The sequence below is a fragment of the Larimichthys crocea genome, chromosome XVII, assembly GCF_000972845.2.
Source record: "Larimichthys crocea isolate SSNF chromosome XVII, L_crocea_2.0, whole genome shotgun sequence".
Taxonomy (NCBI): Eukaryota; Metazoa; Chordata; class Actinopteri; family Sciaenidae; genus Larimichthys; species Larimichthys crocea.
In genome coordinates, this window is record NC_040027.1 from 1,735,849 (window position 1) to 1,748,517 (window position 12,669).

General features: G+C 39.0%; 1 protein-coding gene and 1 long non-coding RNA gene across 2 annotated transcripts; one reads left to right on the forward strand and one right to left on the reverse strand.

Moving 5' to 3' along the window:
- Nucleotides 1–423: 423 nt before the first annotated feature.
- On the reverse strand, nt 424–8,243 carry ak4 (adenylate kinase 4). Its single transcript, XM_019270001.2, has 5 exons — nt 7,747–8,243; nt 6,870–6,989; nt 3,754–3,926; nt 2,965–3,083; nt 424–2,343 (listed from the first exon to the last, which is right to left on the reverse strand). The coding sequence occupies exons 1-5, from the start codon at nt 7,886–7,888 to the stop codon at nt 2,217–2,219; spliced, it is 681 nt and encodes a 226-aa protein (XP_019125546.1). The 5' UTR covers nt 7,889–8,243; the 3' UTR covers nt 424–2,216.
- Nucleotides 8,244–8,899: 656 nt separating this feature from the next.
- On the forward strand, nt 8,900–11,383 carry LOC109141050 (uncharacterized). Its single transcript, XR_002042640.2, has 2 exons — nt 8,900–9,324; nt 9,845–11,383. It is a non-coding gene; the product is annotated as an uncharacterized LOC109141050 (long non-coding RNA).
- Nucleotides 11,384–12,669: the final 1,286 nt, after the last annotated feature.

Here is a 12,669-nt window from a genome sequence, read left to right on the forward strand (position 1 = left end):
TTATAACTATGTGTTCATAAGTGTATAATCACCAGAAAATATGTTTTTGTCAGAGCAGGAGTCCACCATGTTGCACTGCCATGGCTCTACTGTAGCAACTGGCACTAGATAGGACCTTTTGTGTTTTTCATGAGATTTGTGGCCAAAACTCATTGTGTATTTCTCCTACATGCTTGGAAGGACAGGGTGAGGTGAGGGGGGTATTCGGTTAGTGATGCATTCATGTGTGTGTGCGCTCCTTTTTTCAACTAACTTTAATATTTAGTCTTTTGTGGGAATAGTCTAAATCTGTAAAGTAACTACAGCCAGCAAGTAAATATAAAGACTTCCAAAATTGTAGTGGAATACCTCAAAACTGTACTTCAGGAGAGACACAACACTAGATGTGTGCATGTGCAGTACTTACAATAAAGTGAATGCAGCCATGAGAAAATAGTTTTATTGCCCCTGGAATGTAACATGTTTGGACAGCATGGTTTAAAAATAGGGAAGAAAAAAAATCCACTGTGGTATTGCACAACAGCAGCTGGGTGTAGTCATACACAACACAACACTTTCACACGATGCCCATAATTGAACAACAACACACACTGAGCATCCAGGCATACTGTGCTCCACCCAACATGAAACCAAAGTGTAAATCAGAGGCTGTAAGTGAGACACCTCCTGACACATTACCACTGCTTTAAATCTACAGATTTCATATTTTAGCATTGAGGACATTGAGACATCTTATCCAAATGTCACTCAAGCCAAAAATATAGCAGTTTTTTCAAGCCCTCACAATGAGTTCAGGTGATAACACTTCAATATAACGTTTGAGAACTGCAAAAGGCACCGTTAACAGAGCTGGAAAACACAATTAAACCCTATTTGCTGGGCTTTATTGCACAGGTTAGTCACTAGTGCGAAAGTTATTGGAAAAGGCAGACTCACATCTCGAGAAGATATTCATTAATCACTTACAAAAACAAATGTTCAAAAAGTCTTACACGTTGTTCACTGTGGCAAGGCAAAGGTTAAAAAAGGCAAATAAAGTACGGATATATATTGAAAGGAATGTAACAACAATAAAGGCACTCTATATTCTGTGCGTTGGTCTTCACCCGAGTGTCACAGAGTGTGCTATAGAGTGATTCTGAAGGCTTCCTACACCAACACCCGCTCAGTAGATTCTCCTGCATCTTAATAGTTGCACATTACATAATAATCTGCAGCATTTCATTCATTGGAAAAGTAAAGCATAGCAGTTTACACAGTGCACACTGTTTGCATAATTGATGGTTATATTCCAGAAACACCAAGCTAATTAAAAACCTAGAATGTTACAGCTGAACTGTAGGCATAATGCACAGCATATTACACAGCACTCAGACATGCTTCAACTTTTTAGAAAAGAAATGATTACCCAAATTATGTCTGACTTATGTCTGATTTTAGATATGTTAGTCTTGAGTTAAGGCTGAATTTAATAAAAATGTATTTTGCTGTGTATTCTGCTCAGTGAAAAATACAACTCCACACATTTAAGAGTAGAAGAAGGGTTTCAGTCTTAAATTTGTCTATTTATATAGATGAAAATGTGGTATTCTTACTTTCTAAAAATCCAATTTTCATTTTCAAATCCAAGTGCATTCAATCAAATGTGCACAGACTATCTAAAGAACATTTCCTACATCTGCCTTTATTTCAAGTTTTATTTTCGCTACAACAATAATTTGTTCTTGCATATTTAATGTTGGAGAGAGACACTTAAGAGTTTGGTTTTGGTTTACAATATTGCTGGAGTTACCTTACAACTCTGGAATTGGTTTCTAGTAAAAAAAAAAAGGAATAATCTTTAGAATGGAGAGCAATGTGTGGGAATTGTAACACTTGCAAATAAAAAGACTAAATTGTAAAGAATCGCTTGATGGTGAGTGCTTATGTAAAATTATTATTTACAAAACTGATCAGTTTTAATATTCCTTTAAAGGATTTGAACATTGACAATGTATAACCAATAAAACTTTGCAAGCATTTATCTGAACCAACAGATTACTGAATCACAAACATGTTGGACTAAACCTAGACTTTTGATCAGTGTCCTTGTCCATCACTCTAAACTTCGTTATTAATGAGGAAGCTCAGAGCTGAGGCCAGCAAGTTGAAACATCACCCCACTTCTTCTGGCGGCTTCTCGATGTTTCCCTTTGGTCTTTTCATTCAGAGGAATGTCAGGGCGTCTGGGTTTGGAAGACATTTGATGGCTGTATGTGCATCTTAGTGCTGAGGAGGGAGTTGATATAAGGCCAAATCCGATCTGTCTCTGTACCAGAAAAGGAGTGCAAGATTCCCTGTGACCTGAGTGAAGAATCAAGAGAGCAAATAAGAACAAAGCTGGGTTCAATTATAATACTGGTTAATTGATAGATCAATTGATTTAATAGCAGAATGCATGTCCAAGGAGTACTGACATCTACAATATTACAATATTACAATTACACCAACCACCTACAGTTTGGTCGGAGATTTAGATGTGCTATGCTAGTTGCAGCTAATGTAGCCTTGAGCCTTTAGTTTCAAGGTCTTAAGCAGAGATGAGAAGCGGGCTGTAGAGGTGTAATTCATAGAGGTTTTTTTTTATTTTCAAACTCGTAGTATTCAACCTTGACTCTGACTTGAGTGACATCACTTGAGGCAGTTTAACAGACTTTGTGCACCTCTCTCTGGACCCACTAAAGGCATCAGTAGTACTCCCCAAAAACTTGGATTATTTTTTATTCGATGGAGTTCCCACTTTAACCATCAGAGTGTAGAATTTAGTGGCATCATTGCAGATTGCAACCAACTGAATACCCCGGGCCTCACCCAGAAAAACCTAAGGGAATATTGACAGGAATAACTGACACTGCTGGCTTCTCATAGGTAAATCGCAAAAAATACTGAGTGTAGACTGTCCCATGAAAAGATGTGTTTACTGACTTGTATAAGTCTATGACAGGCTTGGCCACATCTTTGTAGTGTCTCAGTCTGGCCATCAGGGCTTCTGGTTTGTCATCATCATGCTGAATCAGTGGCTCTCCAGTGACGTCATCCTTACCCTGAGGAAAGCAACACAAGGTCACACATGCAACGATGCAACAAAGATCAGCTCGAGACGATGCATTGAAATCTCAGCACAGAGGATTTACAGCACAACGCAGAAAGCAGATAATCACTCTGCGGGTAGTAGACATATATCTACATCATCAGTATCAGGATGTTTTAGAGCTCAGATGTTATAAATGGGACAAGAAGATCAACATTGAAATGAAATTTGGTAGATTTCCACGTTCTTAGTCACTGTTAATGTATAAACTTTATAGTCAACATAACTCAACTGACTACTTGTTCACCGTTTATCAATTCTTATGTCTGTGAAGCTGCTCTTTGTCAACTTGAAAAAGTTCAAATCACTAAAGGTTATTACTACAGATTAAGACACATAACAATTAATAGTCAGCATGTCTACAAGGACCTTGTAAAGTAAAATAAGAAGCTGTAGTAGTGCTGTGCAGGAGGGTAAAGTAGTGAGTGAGTTGTCCTTCATCTAGCTGCAGTCTCTCATTTTTCTTCCACCCTGCTGAAACCAGACATTAAATCCCTTCCAGCTACAAAACACACTGTCACAAATCTGGTGGGAAAGAAACTGAAAGGACAAAATTATCCTCCAGAAAATCAATAAAGTGCAACAGAAATTCTAAATGCCAAGCAATGGTAGACTTTTGAGACCTGCACTCGTGGCGGGTTGAAGCCCATGTTGTAGACTCTACCGCTGGCTGGATGGATCCAGCGGTCACTCAGTCTCTCCTTCAGCGTCTCATAGGGGATGTTAAGGCTAATGACCAGGTCGAGCTGATACAAACTGTTCAGAGCTTGGGCCTGTGCCAGAGTCCGGGGAAAGCCTAGACAAAAAAACAGAGAGAAGTGAGGCATTGTCAACCAAGAACAGTGTAATTTTCAATCAGTTACATTTCAGACTGCAATGCATATGCATGTGCGTTTGGTTTTCTACTATAGTTATAGTCTGTAGCCGTGACATAATAACAAGATTATGTACATGTTAATGAACTTAATGAAAAACAATGCTCTCAGTTACACGACCTGGATGAACTAACCAGACAAGAGTCTACAATGATGCTAGCAGCTCTGCGAGGCTGTACTCAGACCTTGTGCTGCTTTGGTTAAATGATAAAATTCTAAATGCCAAGCAATGGTAGACTTTTGAGACCTGCACTCGTGGCGGGTTGAAGCCCATGTTGTAGACTCTACCACTGGCTGGATGGATCCAGCCGTCACTCAGCCTCTCCTTCAGCGTCTCATAGGGGATCAACATGCTAACATAACATCACATTCCCAATTCACATTATCATTATTATTACATTATTATTATTAACATTACCGGTGCAGTTTCAGATCTATGTATAGTAGCCTACCTTTCCTGCTGTTGACGGACGGATAAATGGACAGACAGACAGACAGACAGACAGCCGACAGCAGCAGACAGACAGACAGACAGACACGACAGACAGAACAGATAGATAGATAGATAGATAGATAGATAGATAGATAGATAGATAGATAGATAGATGACACCATTCTGTTTTGTTTTTCTGACCTGCTGCTGAGAACCTACAACTCTCATTTACTTGTCAAAATCAAACTAATATTTAATGTAAGAAAAATAATGTTTTGATGAATGAAAAATGAATGATACTGATTTCAATAGCCTACAGCTATCTACACTGAACGGTAGCAATATTGTAGGAATGACACGGTATAATTATATAGGTATTTGGGTTGATTATTAATTTATATTTTTTTGTATAGAAACAGATCCATCTTTCCCTTGTTAAAGGGTAGTTCAGTTCTAGATGAAATTTATATAGTGTACAGACATGCATTGCTTGTACTCTCAAACACCAAAATCAGTTTATTATTCTGCTCTCAGACTCATTACCCTATGACACTCATAATGGCATTGTGTATAACGACAGCATCATGCTGGAGTACAGGACCCTATCAAACTCACTCTTCTGTCTGTCTCATGCTTGAAGTCCCATGGGTTTATTGCAAACTTGTGAAATCTGCCTTTCCCTCATGATCGACACAGTCACTACCCATGAAAACTGAAGACTGAATAAACATGTTCACAATTGTTATGGAATTTTCTGTCTTTAGGTTACACAAGGTCACGTGTGGGCCTTGAGGTCCTCAGCAGTATTAGTTGTTTGGCTTTGATTGGGAACAGTAGGTGTCAGTCTATCTCAACACTGTGGTGGCCAGGGTCGAAGAGACCTATTGCCTTCCTAGGCATAATACATAGCATGTGTCTCTATTATGGTCACTATCTTAGTTTAGCTTTTAACATTTGCTGATTAACGCTAAATACAAAGTACTGCTAGCTGATAGGATGGTATAGTACCCACAAGTATGCTTTAGTACGCTTTGGTATGCAAACATTTGGGCTTGGATTCAGTTTATTGCTTCCTTAATGTGTAAGAACGGAAACTGGCAACCACTCTGTATTCTCCTTTGTTAAGAGCTGTTAAATCTCTCTAACCACCAGTATCTGCTGCGCACAAATGAGAGATAGGAGGGCATCAATAGTTACAAGAGAGAACGAGCAGGCACAAAATCATGTCTGTACATATTTCAGTATATATAAATGTGTGTGTAGATGTGTCTGTGAGCTCATGAAGAATAAAATCCTTGCCAATATGCTGTGGGCACTAACTCAGCCTATCTGAGTCATGAGACAAACATGATGAAATGAGATAAATGCAAGCACGTGCGCGCGTGTGTGTGTTTGTGTTTGTGTGTGCGTGACCTTGAATATGGCTGCCTTTTTTTCTTGTTAAACTCAAATTATTTGTTCAGCGATCATGTGTCAAGGTTTAAGCATATATACAACAGCAACCAGTTTGTTTCATCAATGTTTGGCATGTCTCTTGAAGACAGTGGGTAATGTTTAACTCTCATATGTTACTAATGGCTCAAACTAAATATGTTAACAGATAACATCGGAAAAACATTCAGTTTTATATTCAATAACCCACTTAACCTAAAACACCAAATTCCACTTGTACTTTTATATATTTGTGAACTATTATGTATATATGTATTAACATATCGAATGTAATAATATTACTACAGGTTTTATCACTTTGTAGTAACTTGATCTCCACCAGAAAAGGCATATAAACATGTTTTATTTTAATCACTAATGTTGCAACAAAAGTCACTGAGTCACAGCTTGACAAGGAAGAAAATTATATTGTGAAATAAAAAGGGAACTGATTTGACCTTTTATTATGAATCGGATGCTAATCCTCTATAAATATAAGTTGAGTGACTGTTAAGAGCATGTACAGACCTACTGGTACAGGATTCAGTGTGTCAGAGCATTAATTACCTACAGATGTAGAATAATGTAGAGCAGGATTTTACTTCTCAGACTCAGAAATAAAACAGACACTACATATAGTATGACAATTTGTGGGTCATGTTTCTAAACATACAGAAGTGTAAAAAAAAAAAAAAAAAAAAAAAGGTTGCCTCTAACATGACTATGAGTCTGGTCAGAGATTTTTGGGGTGGCACCTGGGGTGGCCAATCAGATTCAAGGGTTGGCTGGCAGTTCCCACCACTGGCAATGACGCTGCATTATAAAGAACATATTCCTTCACTTAAAATGAAGACGGAGGCTGCTATAAGATTTTTAAAAAATGCAAAGTTATTGTACCACTGTACACCAGATGATGCGCAATTATTTTTTGTTTGTTTGTGAGAACTCATTCATTGAGTTTGTGTATAGAAATAAACAATAAACATGCTATTTTTCATACCGTCCAACAGCCAGCTTTGACCTCTCAGCTGTTCCAGTCTGGGCAGCATCAATCTGGTCATCACATGGTCAGGTACCAGCATGCTTCTTTCTATGTAGGTCATCACCGGCACACCTGCATCTGATGCACAATAGACAGGTAAAGATAGACAATGCATGTCTGTTTCACAATTTCAAAAACAAGACAGGGCGGGAACTGTTGAATGAATCCAAAAGAAAACATTTTAATACCACTGGTTAATCTGTCAAGAGATACAAACTGTCACAAACTCTTGACACAAACAATGACATGGATAAATGAAGTTACTGAAATCATTAAACAAACACCCACTGAACTCACTGGTTTACAATCCTGAAACCTGTTTTAGGTTTAGGCTGTTTAGAGTTACCCTATGCAGCAGGACCCAGCTTTACTGAAATGTTTCACTAATGGCAACCAAGCACATATGTTTTTACTTAAGCTCTCTGCACTGAACTCCAATTTTATTATCAGTATGGGCTTGGCACATTCTGAGAATTAAATTAATGCCAGTTGGTGGCTATAATTAGGAAGTTTAAAGAAACACAATCAATAGTTTACGGTGTAAGTTTGAGAAAATAATTATTGCAAAAGTTGTGATTGTGGGTTTTAACTTGAATAATTGTGAGTCATATCGTCCAGAGGCTAAACACTAGACTGAAATCAAATACAGAAAATTTGAGTTAATCTCACTTCCTTCTGCAACAGACATGATTGTGACACTTATGACATAAAGGGAAAGAAACAGAAAAATGCACGTTCAGAGTAGAAAATTACGCGTTTGGTCCCACATTTCCTGAAAACCCATTCTTCAAAATGTTGGCACCACAGTGTTGACGTCTGTGCAGACGTATCCTACCTGTATTTGTCGCTACGCTTTCTCGTAGAAAGTGGCCACTGGACAGATACTGCAGGCCAAAACTTTGCGCAATCCTCTTGGATATCGTTCCTTTCCCTGATCCTGGTGGACCCATGATAGCAGCTCGAAATAACTTGGCCATGTCTTCCTCAAAGACGGGCTTGCAACTGTAAAACCTCTTGGATGCACAACTGGTAGTTCCCGTTTGTGCGCGTCTGGACAAAGTAAATTACCTTAATTAAACTCCTGACCAGATGCACGCATGGGCGATCAAACGGGTCCACAAAGCCTGGATGGCTTATGAACTTATCTTGCCGAAGTAAATTTCAGCTTATCTGTAGAGTCTGTGCTTCTTTACGCAGAGCCCACTCTCTGCGCACATTGGGGTTCTCCTTCTCTCTTCTCCCTTTTTTCCTTTTTTTCCCTTTCAGCTCTTTTTTGGATACACTACGCACGTCTACGTCTTTAAGGACAGAGACTTTTCCCTGCGAATGAATGAGGGAGACGCCACAACGCCCTATTTTTTCTGCGCACATCATCCAGGAAAAATGCGGATGACTGAGTCGCACGAACCTCGCGGGGTAAACTGGTTACTGTAGTTTTTTATATATATATGTATACAGGAGCGCTGTACAACAACATAAAATGTAGTCCGTTACTGTCGGTGACTGGTTAGTTTTATTTGAAAGAGAGGAAACTGTGAAAACGTCCTTACACGTATATTCTAAAGAGGGAGAAGGTTTTAAGACAGGATGTTTTCCTTCATAGCAAGCAAAAACACAAAAATCATATAAAATACAGTCACTTAGCCATTTCAGATCACTATAACACATTAAAACATTAAAAGAATTTTGATGTACAACTATTTTTCTAGGGATATCAGGAAATCCCATCTTTAATAAAGACTTTGTGGAGATGATTGTGTCATCTAAATACTTTATTAAAAGCCATAAAAAGGCTAATTTAATGACACTTGATGAATTTAGAGAAATTTAGAGGATATTAAAGAAGAGTTAAGAGTTACTGTTCCATGCATGTTCCCTCACTAATTGACAAAGTGAGAATTTCTTGGATTCCACCACTTGTTGACAGCATTTCTTTCAGATCAGAGCTGTCTTTTTTTTTTCTTTCTTCTCTCCTTGCGGCTCATAGGAGTTGTTATTTCGCATGGGGGTTTGCACTGTTGGCAGCGGGAGCACAAAAGCACATGAGTCGCTGTCATTCCGCGCAACGTTTGCGGACTAGAGGAATCGAGTGAGTGTACTTGTTGCGAGCCATACGGCGGCGGCAGCGTCCCGGAGCTGTCAAATGTTGCGCACAGCCTTCAGTCAGTGGAGTAACCAGACTAATCCATCAGACAAACAACTCGGAAAGATTAACCTTTTTTTTAGCCTCGCGAAAACTAGTTGATGTGTCCACACCCGGAAGCCTGTTTTTAAAGTCATTATCAATTTGTCACATGGCTTTGGAGAATTCAATAACAACAAAAAATGGCGACAATCACGTTGCTCTGTGTGGTCTTGCTGCGTCATTAAAAATATTCATGTAAACACGGGGGATCGGACGGGCAAATTGCAGGTAAGTGAGTCAGATATTTGTTATATATTGAATGCGGACTGAATGTAAGTAATAATAAACGATTAGCCTATATTTGGATCCTACAGCATGCTGTTTGTTTTTGCCTAGGAAAGGGGTGTGTATGCAATGCTGGGCGTTAACGTTTGGCTGCACACTATTCAGTACGAACATTGCATTTATTATTCGTGCCTTTAGTCGCCTTTTAAAGAGCATATCTAGCATAAATACAGCAGGCGTGCGTGTTTTTAATGCGCTGCCGTTATGAACGGCGTTGCTTAGGTTTGGCTAACTTTAGTTTTATTTGTAGAAAACAGCAACAAGCTTTTGGCACAGCTCCCACTTCTCGCTGTTATCCTCATTTTCTGGCATTAGCCTCGGAGCCATTGATATGTATGGCTGCGTGCTATCTATCTATCTGTCTCCACCAGGTTATAAGCCAGTTATTTACATTGAGGGTTTATGCAATATGGACGCGCTTTCGCTCTCTTTTTTTTTATTATTATTATTTTTCTTTACACAGGCACAAACGGGGACCGTTCAACCTCGACGGTGTGTTTGTCCACTGCCCCGCTTTTCACGTCCGACACGGAACATTTTTGGCCAGAGCCCCGAAGCAGCGGGGCTAATGGAGTTGTTTACATGAAGTGCGGAGGGCGGACTGACGACGGCGAGGAGGCGGAGCCTCGACGTCGACCAGAGACGCGACCGGACTGCTCGAGAGGGAAGAGGCTGCTCGCGCCGAGGAGGAGGAGGGGGGGCGGAGCCCGCGAGGAGAATCATAACAAGTCTGACGTCACTCGGCCTTGTGGTTGGTATGAATAATATACAGTAGTTTGTCTCGACCAGGTCCTAGAAGGAAAGGAAAGGTTAGGAAAAAACAAAAAAAACAAAAACAACTTTGTGCCTGTAATTGTTTTATGGAATGAAACATTAACGAGCCAACTGTGCAGGAGCAGGATGGAAACAAAGAAATAATCAAAGAATAGTTTCATGGAAAGAGACAGAGCAAAACATGCGCAAAATACCGTATCACTATGAAGAAAGCACCCTGCTCACATTTCACATCTTGTTTGTAATCACAGATTCGCATCCTGTAGGTCACTGAGTTCAAGTTACACACGCAGGGTTGTGCATTATTAACTGTCCACCCTTCAGGTTTCGTCATATAATGAACAACAGAGTCAGTCTGCTGCAGAGCACAATCAAACACTTTGGTTGTGGAGACAGTAAAATCTTCAAAAGCACATATAGTAGCTAACTCCTATAACTTCCGACACTTAATGCTGACCCACTTTCACCCCAATCTCAAAAACCCAGACTATCTGATTTCACCAAATCTAGACCTTTCTTTGTCTGACACAAACAGTAGGATGTAGTATAAAGGAAACCTGGAGACCTTAAGATAAGGCATTAGGGCTTATTTAACTTTCCCAGAGTTTGTCCAGTTCTCACATCCTCTTTTAACAAAATCTGTGTTTATTTCTGTTCCCCAAATCAAACTATGAAATATGATTTATGTTTTGCACCTTTTTTTTCCCTGACAGCTTTTTTTTTTTTTTTTACTAGTGATCGTTGTTATGTTTTCAATATGTTAAAGGTTAAATAAGCTGCAAATAAAATGCAAGAGGTACATGTTGTTATCTTTGACAACCTGTTGACCTAGAGCGCAGACATTATGGGTGGATGACAAATGGAGCGAAGCCCCCGGACTGCTAGATTTGACAGGCTGCCCTGGTTCAGTTATCACAGTGCTGATGCTGTCCCCATCGAAGGTACAGTACTGTGATAACTGAAGGATGGCTGCCAACTTGACACGAGTGCAGTGAATCAAAGTCCATTGAGTTTAACAAGAAAGAGAACCAAGAAGAAGAAGGAGGAAAATGTTGTGGTATGTTGATTGAGAAACATTTGTGGGTTGTGGCTTGCTGAATGACAAATTATTCAATTTGACTCTTATTGTGTAGGAAACATTGAAGAAACATCATTTTTATTCTAATATTATCTTCCCTTCTCATGTAACATCTGCTTAACTTTATGAAATAAAGTGAATTTACTTTCATTTAAATGCGTACGTTCTTTTATCTATCTCTGCTTTTGAAAATTCTCAAAGTTGCAGCCACTCATCCATTGCCTGAAGTTTAGCTTCAGCTTTATAAACTAATGTCCACATTTATTTCCTGCTTTACCCTAATGATGAATGCTCATGAACCGTTGATTGCAACATGCATCATAAAACTTATGAATATTATTTTTCAAAATAACGATGTGTTCTTCACATTTGTTATTGACCAAACTATTAGGATCTACATCGGGCTGTGGCTCACTGGGAGCACTGGTCCACATGCAGAAGTGTCCTGAACAGCTGTTCTACATTGTTGTCAACAGGGGGAGCTAAAGGTCTATTATGGATATGCGTTGTGGTTTGACTGACAAGATATCCAGCTCTGTCACACTCTGTCATCTATGTTAAACCTTAATAATGAGTATGTGTAATAGATATGTTGATGGAAAAGTTACTAAAACAATTGAAATATTTGTGATGATTCATGCTGAATATATTTTTGCTAACACAAAATAAACTCTAATTAATTGTTTCACTTACTTTAAGAGTTGCTTTCCAATAAAATAGAGCAGTTGAACCATAAACACACATACAGTATGCATGATTCACAACAATGGCAGCTACGACCTCCATTTTGGTATAAATTGCTAAGTCATTGTTGTTTTGGTGAATCTTAGGTAATGTTTAATATATGATATACACGTGTCACTGATCAAACCACACTTAAACAGTACAGTGATCTGTGATGTTAATACGCCGAAATGAATCATACTTTTCAGAAGAGTGATTTGAATAATATATGCACTGTTTGAGTCATGTCTTATCATGTCAGTCTGCACCTGTCCATACAATGTTTCATGCAAGGGTACATACTGTAGCTTCTGTGGAAATCCCCAAAGAGTCATGATACATATTTTGTTTTTGTCTCACTCTAACCTCAATGTGCTCAACTCGCCTTGATTCACATGTACTTTTCACATGTGTTTTTGTGGTATAGCATATTTTTTTGATAATAGGACGTGAAAAGCCAAGTCAGTTTTACGTACGTTGAAAGAACTGGGATTTTTTTTTTTTTTTCAAACGAGAGCAGGCTTTCCACTCTCCACTGTCTTTGTAAACATCAAAAACTCTACTTAGCATTGGCCGGCCATGATCATGGGGAATTTCTGTCATACTTCCTTTAATGGAAGACAAAGCGATTACTGAGATGTGGGATGGGAGGTCCTTCTCTTTAATTGAACCACCCATTTTTATGTCTTAACATCTTTGTTCTTTGTTGTAGG